The 13948-nt window shown below is 43.0% G+C and overlaps 1 protein-coding gene across 1 annotated transcript in view; it reads right to left on the reverse strand.

Moving 5' to 3' along the window:
* LOC110256043 (signal peptide, CUB and EGF-like domain-containing protein 3) overlaps positions 1 to 13948 on the reverse strand; it is a 62862-nt gene that overhangs the window by 5211 nt on the left and 43703 nt on the right. Inside the window, 3 exon segments of the mRNA NM_001445155.1 lie at positions 6135 to 6236; positions 6648 to 6749; positions 11148 to 11255. Coding sequence (NP_001432084.1) covers positions 6135 to 6236; positions 6648 to 6749; positions 11148 to 11255 — 312 coding nt within the window.

Here is a 13948-nt window from a genome sequence, read left to right on the forward strand (position 1 = left end):
CATCCTTAAAGAGCCATTCCTATGTGTGACAGCTGCACACACACACAAAGAGATGAGATGTGTTTCACTCCCATTTAGGAAACGAGGAAACAGGAGCTCAGGGAACATAACTGACTTGCCCACAGTCTGGGCTTGTGCATGGTGGGCCTGGGGCTGGACCCTAGGAGGACCTGGCCCCAAAGTCCATATTGACTAGAGACTGTCTCTGAGATTTCCTGACAGGCATGCATGCCCTCACGGATTCTTGCACTGGTTCTGCTGGGGTCTTAAATACCCGAGGATCTGAAGTGTCTTTTGGGAGGGACGATGACTTTTGAGGGGAGGGGTGAATAGTCAGCCTTCAGCGTAGAAACCTATAAACCCTAGAGGACCCACGGTCACCCCGACCTCCGTGGCATCTTTTGCAGTGCAGTGTAAACCTTTCCCTGCTTAACACCAGTGCACCTGCAAATAGGGCTTTCCTCTCCTACGTATGTAGCGGGGGGCATTCTACCCTATTCTACCCAGTTAGAGCCTCTCTCACCTGGGAGATGGTGCTGGTTCTCAGCCTCCCAATCCCTGGGGCCTCCTGAGATCTCTGTGGGTCTCACCATCCCAGGGGCATGGGCAGCAGCCAACACCAGGGGTTTCCAGTGGCTCAAGTCCAACTCTAATGCCTCCTCTTCCCTTCCTTGGGATTGGAGGACCAAGGTATAGAATGGCAGAAGGTAACTGCTCACAGGCTAACTGAGAAAAAGCCACCTTGTGTCACTGAAGCCCTGAAACTGAGTGACAGAAAAAACTATTCAAGTTACCAGGTCCAGGACAGGTCCTTCTCTCATCCTGGCCACAGCAGAAGCACAGCCTTGTCTTGGCAGTGAGGCCGAGGGTGTGCTTATGAGGTGACCGTTGTTACCGACATCCTTTTAGTTCAAAAGAATATCTGCTCTTCAGGTGACTTGACTGAATTCGCTATTTGTGCTTTTGGAGTCACCTATCAGAATCCAGACCTTAATTATCACCAACTTGCATGTTAGAAAATTATATTGGAGAGGAAAGAAAATCACTCTGGGGGAGCAAAGGTTTGCAATGGGGCACTGGTTAAAGGCAAAGTGGGGGGACAGCTGGGGATGGAGCTTCTTAAAAGGCCTCTCAAATTTTCTCCTGATCCAGGTGTGCAAAAAAATGGAGCAGAAAGGTTGCTTGGGAGACTTGGGGGTGGGGGTAGGATACCCTGAAAGAGCAAGCCAAATTGAAGAGAATGTGCACCACAGCCTTCTCAGGGGACAGGGAGTGGGGCCACCCTGCTACGTGCCCCAGGAGTAGAGCACAAGAGAAGACGTATGTCAAATCCTGTCAAAGAAGTATGGCAGCCTGCAGGGAAACCAACACCCTTGATCCGCGGTGAGCTGGCACCCCCGTGGCTTTGGGAAACTAGGCTAACCTGGGCACCAGCAAACTCCCAGTGAGCCTGGCTGGGAGACCTCAGATTGGGGTCCTGATCAGAAGCCCCCCAGGCCTGATGACGGGGAGAGTTGAGGCTCCAGGTTTCCTGCTTCTGACTCCTGGCTAGAGCACAGTCTAACCCTGCCTGCATCTGGCCTGTTGGGACTGTTCCATGAAGCAGCTCATCCCACTATCATTTCCAGAGCTTTGCCCTTAAGGGAAGAGCAGAACAAAGACTCCTGGCTATAGTTCTCCCAGCTAAGCCAGCGCACAAACCCGGGCTTCCTTTCTTCTCCAGGATAGAGTCCTTGTTTGAAATATGGATTTCCTTTCACAAATAAAGTAATTTGAGAGCAGAGGTTGATCCATATCCAACAAACTATATGCCAGAACTGAAAGTCTTCTTTGGTCCTTTCCAATTTTGGCTTCATTTCCTTCTGGGTGACCTGAATTAAATCCACCTGGTTTAAGGAGAAAAGAGAGTGGAGGAAGAGTGGATGCTAAGCTTCTTTTGGCTTCTCCCAGCTCCCCTGAATTCAGCCACAGGGCACTTCTACTTCACCAGATATTTATACTGTGAAAATATATTAAGGAAACCTAACTCAACATTGGGACAGCCATGTATTAGAGGGCTGTCACGCAGGTACCATGGATGGCAGCTTGCATCCTCTGGCAGGAACAAGGAAGATTTCCTGCTGGCTGGCTACAGAGCCCACCCTCGCCTGCAGCCAATGGGAAGTCCCTACCATCTCTGACTCTCATTTTCCTCCAATGAACTTCTGTCCAAAACGACCCCTCCCAACTTCCTCCTGTCCCCTATAAAAGAACACTCTTTTGCTTTCCAGACTTGCCCAGGCAAACTCTGAGTTTGCTTGTCTCAGAGTTGTAATTCCTCTGCTATTCAGGAATAAACTTAGAGTTCCTGTCCTGACTCAGCGGAAACAAATCTGACTAGCATCCATGAGAACACAAGCTCAATCCCTGGCCTCACTCAGTGGGTTAAAGATACGGCGTTGCCTTGAGCTGTGGTTTAGGTTGCAGGTGCGGCTTAGATCCTGTGTTGCTGTGGCTGTGGTGTAGGCCAGCAGCTACAGCTCTGATTCGACCCCTAGCCTGGGAACCTCCATATGCTGCAGGTGCAACCCTAAAAAGACAAAAAAAAAGGCACAAAAAGAAATAAACTTGATGTTGCTGGCTGCATCACTGCTGTTTTCTGATGTTGCTGGCTGAATCACTGTTAACCTTTTTAAAGAAAAAGGTTAACAGTGCTTTATGCATACACTTTCATTAATCCCCATACAATGCAGTCATAGAGATATAACTTTCTGGGTTTCCTTGATGGGGAAACTGAGGGTTAAAAATATTACCTAGTGTCCCCAGAGCAACACTTTGAAATAAATTCCTAATCCCATGAGATGTTACCTTCTACAGAAATGTTCCCTGTTACTCTATTCTCTTCCCTATTATTAATTTTTTAAATTATGCGCTAGGGTCAGATACATGATCTACATTAGTTGATTCAGCCCTCACCATACCCTCTGGGATAGGTAGTCCCCATGTTACAGCAGAAGAACTCTAGGTTAAGTAACTTGCCTGAAACCCTGCCTTGGTGAGCTGCAGAGGTGGGATTTGAAAGCTCTGGAGCCCTGCCCTGCACCTCCCACGCTGCCAAGCACAGACCCAGGATCAATCCCGACTTAGTCATTCTCGGCTTTTGCAGCCACTTAAACCCAAGAAACCTCAGTTTATTCATTCAGGCATCATAAAGAGGTACATAAAATCTGGTGAGAAGAGCTGGCATGGATGCCCTGCTCAGAATAGCCAAAGTAAATAAAATAAGAAAACAAAACAAAATTCCACTGAAATGTCCACTAGAAGGTGATTTACTGAGATGATGAAGTATATTCTATATGGTGGGGGTACAGTAAACTTAATTTGTTAAATAAGTTTTTTAAGTTTAGTAATTAAAGATGGGAAATAAAGTGACATGAAATACATTTAGCATTGACAGTAAGAGAGGCTCCCAACAACAAAGGGGATGACCTTTTTGGGGGGTTAAAAATATAATATTAGTAAATATTGTTAATATTTAGATGAGTACAAATAATAAATAGTATGCTGTGGAAATGTTCTTTTCTAGGCAGTTAAAATCTTATGATTGTAGAGAAGCATCCCATGTGGATATAATGATCATATTATAATCACAATACATATACATGTACATATACATATATATAGGCTCATCAGTGGTTTCAGATTTTTTATAGAATGAGCATTACTTGTAAAAAAGAAAAAGGAAATTATTATTATTATTATTATTTTTAAGGCTGCACCTGTGGCATGTGGAGGTTCCCAGGCTAAGGGTAGAATCAGAACTGTAGCTCTGACCTATACCACAGCTCACACCAATACCAAATCCTTAACCCACTGAGCAGGGCCAGGGATCAAACCTGTGTCCCTATGGATGCTCATCAGATTTGTTTCCACTGAGCCACGATGGGAACTCTTGGAAATTATTAAAGATCTTTTGAAGGGGTCTTTATTGATGAGATGCTGGGCACACAGCCCTCTGACCTGATTCCCTCTGTAGGGTCAAGAGTGGAGGAGATGCCCCGGGGACCCTGAGGGGTTTCCATCCCATTTCTGGTCAGCAGCACAGTTGTGGAAAGGCCAGGCAGGAGTGACCCTGGTACACCTGGTTGGGGAATCAGGCAAGGCTCCAGGTTTTACGTGCTTCAGGGATAGGGGAGCAGAATTGGCTACAGCCCTTCCTGATGCACTGTCTCCTAGCCCCACAATCTAAGTCTCTCCTGCACTGGATCTCACAGAGGTCTGCCAGAGAAGATCCATCAAACATTAGGTCAATGGGGACCTACTGGAGAGCACAGAGAAATCTACTCAATATTCTGTGATAACCTATGTGGGAAGAGAATCTGGAAAAGAGTGGATATGTGTATTTGTATAATTGAATCACTTCTGTTGTAACCGCAGACGTTAACACAACAACATAGTAAATCAAATATACTTCAATAGAATTTTTAAAAATTTAAAAAAGAGCCAAACACACACACACACACACACCAAAAAACAAAGAGAGAAAAACAAAAAAAGGTCTCAGGGAGTTCCCGTCATGGCTCAGCAGTTTATGAACCCGACTAGGATCCATGAGGATGCAGGTTTGATTCCTGGCCTCACTCAATGGGTTAAGGATCCAGTGTTGCCATGAGCTGTGCTGTAGGCCGCAGATTCGGTTCAGATCCTGCATTGCTGTGGCTGTGGTGTAGGCCGGCAGCTGCAGCTCCGATTCCACCCTAGCCTGGGAACTTTCGTATGCCGCAGGTGCAGCTCTAAAGAGCTTAAAAAAAAAAAAAAGTCTCAGGAGCAGATGCCAGGAAGAGGCTACAGCAAAGAATGAACGGAGCAATTCCTAAGAGGTAGTGTCTGCATTTTTACACTTTAACAAATTACAGAATTTATAAAGTATCTACCACTACAAAAAAAATCACAGACTTTGTAGCACTTTACAGTATCAAGAATGCTTTTACAATGTATATGACAAAATGAGATGATTTTATCCTGAGATGTTGATCCAATGCATCTTTTGTTCCTGACTCTTCCTAGTTTCTGGCTGCCCAATGCCCACCCCCCCGCCAGCCCCCACAACTCAGTGAGGCAATTGCAGCCTGTGGTTCCTGGGGAAGGCACACCTGCCTGGAATAAAGGGGCCAGGGCTCCACAGTGACTTTCAAATTAGACAACAGGCTTTTCTGAGAATGAAAATGTTTTTTAAATTTCAGAAGTGCCTCTTCACATATATAAGGCTTAGAACTCAGAGCACAGAGAAGACACAGGACATGATGTGAGTTATCATCCCTTGGAAGAGGGGAAAGTCCTTCTGGCGAATAAGGAAGCGGGGTGGGGAAGGGGTATCAGAGGAAGGAGGGAGAAGGCAGGGAGGGAGAGAAAGGAGAGGAAAGGGGAGAGATATGAAAAAATTAAGGAGCAGATTTTAATTAATTTAATTAAAAATAGTCTTTAAAAAAGGAAAAAATTAAAGGAGAGTCTTGGTTTTCAACCATATATATATATATGGGGTATAAAAACATTAAGTTATTCTTTTTTTTTTTTTGGCCACTCCCATGGCACGTGGAAGATTTCTGGGCAGGAAGCAAAACCCACATCACGGCAGTGACAACACTGGATCTTTAACCCACTGAGCCGTCAGGGAACTTAAAAGAGTTTTTTTGTTTTTTTTGGGGGGGGGGTGGCACCTGCAGCGTATGGATGTTTCCAGGCTAGGAGTTTAGTCAGAGCAGCAGTTGCCAGCCTACATGCCACAGCCGCAGCAATGCCAGATCCTAGCTGTGTCTGCGACCTACATCACAGATCACGGCATCGCCAGATCCTTAACCCACTGAGCAAAGCCAGGGATCCAACCCACGTCCTCATAGATACGAGTTGGATTCAATACTTCTGTGCCACAATGGGAACTCCCCCAAGAGTTATTCTTAAAAAGAAATCCCCATGATGAAAAAAGTTGAGAATGACTGAAAGCAATAGATGGTGATGGATAAGTCCAAGAATCCCATTTACTTTACATCTTATGATGAAAACTTTCACAACCATACTCAAGGGTTCATTACTGTTGAACAAGTTTGGAAAGGGTGGGCAGGACCAAGCTCAAGTGCCCAGAGGGCTCTCGGCCTTACCTCCTCCCTGGGGTGGGGAGCAGACACGGCCACATCCATTGCTGGTGCATCGTCTTCCTGCCCCACAGTCCTGGTCTACATTGCACTCCGTCACACAGATACCTACATCATGAGAAAAGACCGGGTTGAGATGCTTACATAAAGCCAGTACTTATCTCATAAATGAGCCTGACCTAATAATAGCAGTTTGCATTTTGATCTAACACTTCACTGTTTAAACATAATCTCACATAGAACCTCATCTGACTCTTCTAACAAATAAGTTTTGAAGTATTTGCAGGAGTATTTGGAGCATTTCCTTAGGAATGGAGTATCCGTAGGAAAGAAAACTGCAAAGAAAGCAGGTTAATGGTAACCAAAATGGGCTTTAACTGGTAAGTTTTCTTATTTTGTATTTCATAGATTGAGGACATGAAGGGGCTGTCTGGTCAACAGCAGAGTTGGGATTTGAATCCAAGGACATTTGCCTTGAAAGCTCAAGTCCATTTCACTCTACAGAAAGTCCAGACTCACCTACTTGAGGGATGGGGGAGCAGACGTGCCCACAGCCCTTCCTCACGCACTGATGTCCACTCCCACAGTCCTTGTCTTCTCTGCATTGGTGCTCGCAGGCCTCTGACAAGAGCAAACACTCAGTTAAAAGCTCTGAAGTCATATAATTAGAAAATAAATATTTTAGTTGCCTTTACAATGTCATTCAAAAGCCATCAGTTACTGAGATATAAACTGAACAAGTATGTGTAGAAAACCACATGATATTACTAAAACATTTTAAATATCTTCATGAATGGAGAGATACGCCACATTCATGGATGGAAATACTTAGTGTTATAAAGATGTCTGTTTCCCCCAAATTGAAATGGAATATAGTCTCAGTCAAAATCTGAGAAGGATTTTTCATGAAAATGAATACCCTGATTTGAAAACTTTATATGAAAATTCCAAAAATCGACAATACTCAAGACACTTTTAAATGACGTTGAAGGACTTAAGTTACTGTTCATCAGGACTAATTAAAATGTGGCAGGAAACGAGATGGTGTGGTGTTGGTACAAGACAGACAAGGAGACCAACGGGACAGATACACACACATGATCTCCTAGCTTATGACCAAGGACCCACTGCAACACAAAAGGGGAAAGAATGGTCTTTTCAGGAAATGTGGTTGGATCCACTGGATGGTCCATGTGAAAAAAGGAAACTTGTCTCCTATCTTATACAAGAAAACAAAATTTGTCCCAAATAGGTATAAGACCTAAGGAAAAGGGAAAGCCATAAAGCTTCTAGAAGATACTATAGTAAATAGTTTCATGATCTTGGGTTAGGCAAATATTTTGTAAATATTACAGAAATATTACAGACCATTAAAATAGAGAGATGGAATCTCATTAAAATTAGGAAATTTGGAGTTCCCGTCGTGGCGCAGTGGTTAACGAATCCGACTAGGAACCATGAGGTTGCGGGTTCGGTCCCTGCCCTTGCTCAGTGGGTTAACGATCTGGCGTTGCCGTGAACTGTGGTGTAGGTTGCAGACGCGGCTTGGATCCTGAGTTGCTGTGGCTCTGGCGTAGGCCGGTGGCTACAGCTCCGATTCAACCCCTAGCCTGGGAACCTCCATATGCCGCGGGAGCGGCCCAAGAAATAGCAACAACAACAACAACAAAACAACAACAAAAAAGACAAAAGACAAAAAAAAAAAAAAAATTAGGAAATTTTCTTCGTTGAATGAAATCATTAACAGAGAGAAAAGAAAAGCTAAACTGGGAGATTAATGTTTACTATATATATATATATATATACACATATATAATACATATAATATGAGTAGTACACATATTTATATACAGTACATATGTGTGTGTATATATATATATACACACAGACAAAATAATGATGTATCTAGAATATCTTACAAATCAGATAACCTTACAGAAATATGGGCAAAAGAATCAAATGACATTGCAAAAGAGAAAGTTAGAAGTTGTTAAAAATACTGTCAGATTCTGGGAAGGTGGTTTTAGTTGTGCTGGTTGACATAATTTTTGAATCTTCCAACATCTTCCCATAAAAACATACAGAGCAATTAAAATAGCAAAACTGAAAACACATAGACAACAAGACTGGGAAAAAAGGTTATCCCCTCAAACTGCAAAATCTGAGTGGAGGGAAGGGGACAAAGCACCATCCTCCACCAGACCAGCGAGGGTCTGCTCTGTGCAGAGTCTGCGGGGGGCAGTGAGGTGACGGATGGAGAAGACCTGGGACCTTGTTCCCAGGACAACGTCCTGAGGAATCCACTAGAGCCTGATCTTCAGCCCAACAAACCTGATTGGAGAGACATCAACATGGGGCCTAGTGAGGCCATTAAATATGTATTCACAGTAGAACTGAGACTCAATTACAGTCTATGGAGAGAGTCTATGAACTAGCTACATGCTCTGACAATGTAAACACACTATACCTATCAAACACTGGGGAAGGGGATGGAAAGAACACATGAAAAGGAGAATAAGCTTGACAAATACCGGAAAAGGGTTAAGTGGGGATGCAAGGACATTACCTAAGAGCAGCTGCTGGGGGTGGGGGCATGGGCAGAGGGAGGAAGGAAAGGAGGAAATGAGCTAATTTTATTAGGACTATTACTGATAGCAGGAAACCTGTAGGTAACAATCAAAAAAGAGGGAGTGGAGTTCCCGTCGTGGCGCAGTGGTTAACGAATCCGACTAGGAACCATGAGGTTGCGGGTTCGGTCCCTGCCCTTGCTCAGTGGGTTAACGATCCGGCGTTGCCGTGAGCTGTGGTGTAGGTTGCAGACGCGGCTCGGATCCCGCGTTGCTGTGGCTCTGGCATAGGCCGGTGGCTACAGCTCCGATTGGACCCCTAGCCTGGGAACCTCCATATGCCGCAGGAGCGGCCCAAAGAAATAGCAAAAAAAAAGACAAAAAAAAAAAAAAAAAAAAAAAAAGAGGGAGTAAGAGTAGTACTCAAAAGTCTTAGTAATAAGGTAACTATTAGAACAAAAATATAAACCTTTCCTAATGCAAATATAGTAAGAGAGAGAAAAAAGGGGAGAGATTATGCAAATAATATAGATTATATAATGAAAGACTCTCTCTCTAAAAAAGATATCTACAACAGTAAATAAAATAATAACAAAAGGCAGGATAAACCATACGATTAAAAGGAGTTCTTCATGAAATGTTTACAGAAATAACATGTAATGAAATAATGTATGAAATTTGTTTCAAAAAACAGGAAATGAGGGAAGTGTGTGGGATTAGAGATAAAAGAAGAAAGACTACACACTGACAATGGTTGAAGTGGGGTGGTGGGTATATAGTCTATCATTATACTATTATATCTGCTTTGTATGTGTTTAGAAATTCCAACAATAAAAATTTTATTTTATTTATTTATTTATTTATTTTGCCATTTCTTGGGCCGCTCCCGCGGCATATGGAGGTTCTCAGGCTAGGGGTCTAATCGGAGCTAGCGGCCTACACCAGAGCCACAGCAACGTGGGATCCGAGCCATGTCTGCAACCTATACCACAGCTCACGGCAACATGAGATCCTTAACCCACTGAGCAAGGCCAGGCATTGAACCCACAACTTCATGGTTCCTAGTTGGAGTCGTTAACCACTGAGCCACGATGGGAACTCCAAAAAAATTTTAAATTAAAATATGTTGAGAAATGGTCAAAATACCTCAATGTGAAAATTACACATTAATGTAAGGTACTAAAATATAAAAATCAGATTGATATGAGATATTAAAATTTCGCATCAGTTTAACTAACTTAATTTGAAAACACTAATGTATTCATACAAACAGATGCAGTAAATGTGGAAAGTTATACCCTGACAGATCACCAATGTTGTTTTTCTGGGTGATGATATTGGGGGTGCCATTTACTTGTTTAAATAGTTTTGGCTGTAGAGTCTTGATTTTCAATCATAACTACGTAGTTATGGGGGATAAAAACATTAAGATTAGAGAAGAAAATCATGGACTTGGAGAAGAGACTTGTGGCTGCCTGATGGGAGGGGGAGGGAGTGGGAGGGATCGGGAGCTTGGGCTTATCAGACACAACTTAGAATAGATTTACAAGGAGATCCTGCTGAATAGCATTGAGAACTATGTCTAGATACTCATGTTGCAACAGAAGAAAGGGTGGGGGAAAAAATGTAATTGTAATGTATACATGTAAGGATAACCTGACCCCCTTGCTGTACAGTGGGAAAATTAAAAAAAAAAAAAAAAAAAGATTTATTCTTCTTATTGGCTGCACCCACATCATGGGGAAGTTCCCTGGCCAGGGATCAAATGTGTGACACAACAGTGACCTGAGCCACAGCAGTGACAACACTGAATCTTTAACCTGATGAGCCACCAGGAGACTCCCAAGAGTTAATCTTTCTTTTTTTTTTTTTTTGAGTCCTGGATTTCTTTTATTTTTTTCTCTTTGAGGGCTACACCCATGGTATATGGAAGTTTCTAGGTTAGGGGTCAAATTGGAGCCACATCTGTGACATCCAACACAGCTCACGGCAGGTCCCAGATTTCTTTTTCTTTTTTTTATCATTTATTTATATATGTATATATATATATTTCAACTGTACAGCATGGAGACCCAGTTACACATACATATATACATTCTTTTTTCTCACATTACGTGTTCCATCATAAGTGACTAGACAGAGTTCCCAGTGTGACTCAGCAAGATCCCATCGCTAATCCATCCCAAAGGCAACATTCTGCATCTATTTACCCCAAGCTGCTTACCAAGAGCTGTTCTTAAAAAGAAATTCCAATGCTGAAAAAAGCTGAGAATGACTGATGCAATAGGATCATGACAGAGGAGTCCAAAAGATCACACTTATTTTACATGTTAGGATGAAAACTCTCGAAACCAAACTCAAGGGTTTATTACTACAAGTTTGGAAAGTTTGGACAGGACCAAGCACATATACCCACTGGGCTAAGGGAATCCACCAGGGCTCTCAGCCTTACCTCTTTGCTGGGCTGGGGAGCAGACACGGCCACATCCATTGCTGGTGCATTGTCTTCCTTCCCCACAGTCCTGGTCTACACGGCACTCCGTCACACAGATACCTACATCTTGAGAAAAGACTGGGTTGAGAGGCTCACATTAAACCAGTACTTATCTTATAAATGACCCTGACCTCATGACAGCATTTTACATTTTGATCTGGTACTTCACTGTTTAAACATGATCTCACATAGAACTTCATCCCTCTAATAAAAAAAGATCCGAAGTATTTACAGGACTATTTGGAGCATTTCCTTAGGACTGAAGTACCTGTAGGAAAGAAAGCTGCAAAGAAAGCCGGTTAATGGTAACCCAAATGGGCTTTAATCAGTAGGTTTTCTTATTTATATTTCACAGACGAGGACATAGAGAGATATCTGGACAATGGCAGAGTTGGGATTTGAATTCAGGGCTATTTGCCTTGAAAGCTCATGTCCCTTTTGCTCTACAGCTCCGTGAAATTAACCTTGAATACAAAGTTGAGCCCCCAAAGGTCAAGAAATTCTTTCTGATGGAAGTAGACAGTTTCCTGGATTCTAACCCCTAAAAAGGTCTCAGTGTGGCTTCTTGCTACTGTAGGAGATGGAGTTGAAAGATGGGGGCAGGCCTGGAAGCTGCGTCAAAGCCTTGGGTAAGAGAACACCACCTGTGCCATCATCACAGCACCATCAACAAGAGAATTCTCACTGCGGGTCCTGCCACCTGGCTGACCTGCTTCTGCCACTAGCCCTGTCCTTCTCTCTCAGCCTCCCTTTTATCATCCGTGTGGCCTGGGGAAGTGGGGGAAGACTAGACCAGTTGAGTGACTCCTCAAATATGGCTGATTCTCAGAGTCACCTGGGAGCTTTAGAAAGACCTACAGAGAGCAGGACCTGGTCCAGACCTGATTGCTCAGGTTTTCCAGGGCTGAACCTATAAATGTAGAATTTACTGAGTGTCCCCAGGGATAGAGACCCTCCCAGAGCCAGTGTGCCTCTGACACTGTAGGAGTCCAGAAGCTGGTGCCAATTTGATAAGGAAGCTTGGGGACCATAGCTGTCTCTCAGTATTTAATCCTTCCTTCCCTCCCTCCTTCCTTCCTTCCTTCCTTCCTACATTGTTCATTTACTCATTCATACATACCCTTGTACCTAATTCATTTCCTTATTCTTTTTTTAAAAAGTACCTACTATATGTAAGGGACAGGACTAGATGTTTCAGGGAGTAGAGATGTAAGTCAGGGTTTGTGTCAGCAAGGCAGAAAAAACCTGGGATGGGAAATCCAAGCTCTCCTATAACTACATTTCCCAGCACTATACATGTAGTAAGTACCATGAAAGAGGTACTGCAAAGAGATAAAGGATAGGAGTGGCTTAACCATTACTGTGCTAGAAAATAAACTGGGGTTTAAATGCCCACACAGAGACATGTGCCTGCACAAACAGACAAAATTTAGATTTCAGGAGCAGATGCTAGGAAAGGGCTGATCCAAAGAATGAATGGAGCCCTTCCTAAGAGTTACCATCCTCATTTTTTCACTTTAACAAATTATTCAATTCAGGAGTTCCCTGTGGCCGAGTTGGATAAGGACCTCCCTGCTTTAGCCTGGGTTAGAGCCATGACCTGGAAACTTCCACATGCTGCAGGAGCAGCCAAAAAACTCCACAAAACCAAAGGAAATTATACACTTTATAAACTGTCAACTATTGCGAAAAAGTTCACAATCTCTATAGAACTTTATAGTTTAAAGAGTGGTTTCACCAGGTACATGAATGAACAGAGATGATTTTATTCTTAGATGTTGATCCAATGTATTTATGGCTCTCGACTCTTCCTAGATTCTGCCTACCCAATGCCCTACCCTCTTTAGTCAATGGCAATCTGAGTTTCCTGGCAAGGGCACACCAGCCTGGAGTAAAGGAGCCAGGGCTTGGCAGTGAGTTTTAAACTAGGCTCTGTTGAATTAGACAACAACAGGCTCTGCTGAGCAAGAAAGGGTTTTGTAAATGTCAGAAGTGCCTCTTTACACATACAAGGCTTAGAACTCTGAGCAGAGAGAAGATGCAGGGCATATGTGAGTTCTCATCCTACAGAAAAGGGCAAAGTCTTTCTGATTAATGAAGAAGAGGGGGTGGGGAAGCAGTATCAGAAGGAAGGAAGGAGGGAGTGAGAGGAGAGGAAAGGGAAGGGACTATTGATGAAAACAAACATTCATAACCTCTTTCACTCCTAAGAAGTATATTCTGGAGGACACATTTCCACAGATAGACAAAAATTAAAATTCATTAAAGCTTCCTGAGCAACAGCCAAAAATGTCATGTAAATAAAATGACCACCAAAGGGTACTGGTTAAATGGATTATGATAAATTTACTCATTAGTAATCATTTCATCCAAAAAGAATGAGATGCATTTATGTTGACATGGAAAGATGTCCATATTTAATGTTAAATTGTAAAAGATATATGTAAAACATGATAGGATACCTTATACAAGACAATGGGATATATGTTAATTTATGCAAATTGAGGCCATAATATAGAGCTTGTGCTAATTTCCTTATGCTTCACAGACAGACCTGGGCTCTCCCCATCCTTATCTATGTGGCCACTGCTAAGAATATACTTCTTAGATCTCACTGCTCTAAGCCTGGTGTCCTCAGCTGTATAACACTGATACCTGGCACGACTCTAACTCTGAGATGTAAAAGCAGTGATCTCAGAACCTGCCTGGCAAATAGCAGGAGATCAGGACTTGCTTCTTCCCACAGTGCCTGTGTATCT

Source organism: Sus scrofa, chromosome 12 (genome assembly GCF_054392235.1).
Source record: "Sus scrofa isolate SSC_HxYL_T2T_F1_AM1 chromosome 12, Sscrofa_HxYL_maternal_Yorkshire_Landrace_v2.0, whole genome shotgun sequence".
Taxonomy (NCBI): domain Eukaryota; kingdom Metazoa; phylum Chordata; class Mammalia; order Artiodactyla; family Suidae; genus Sus; species Sus scrofa.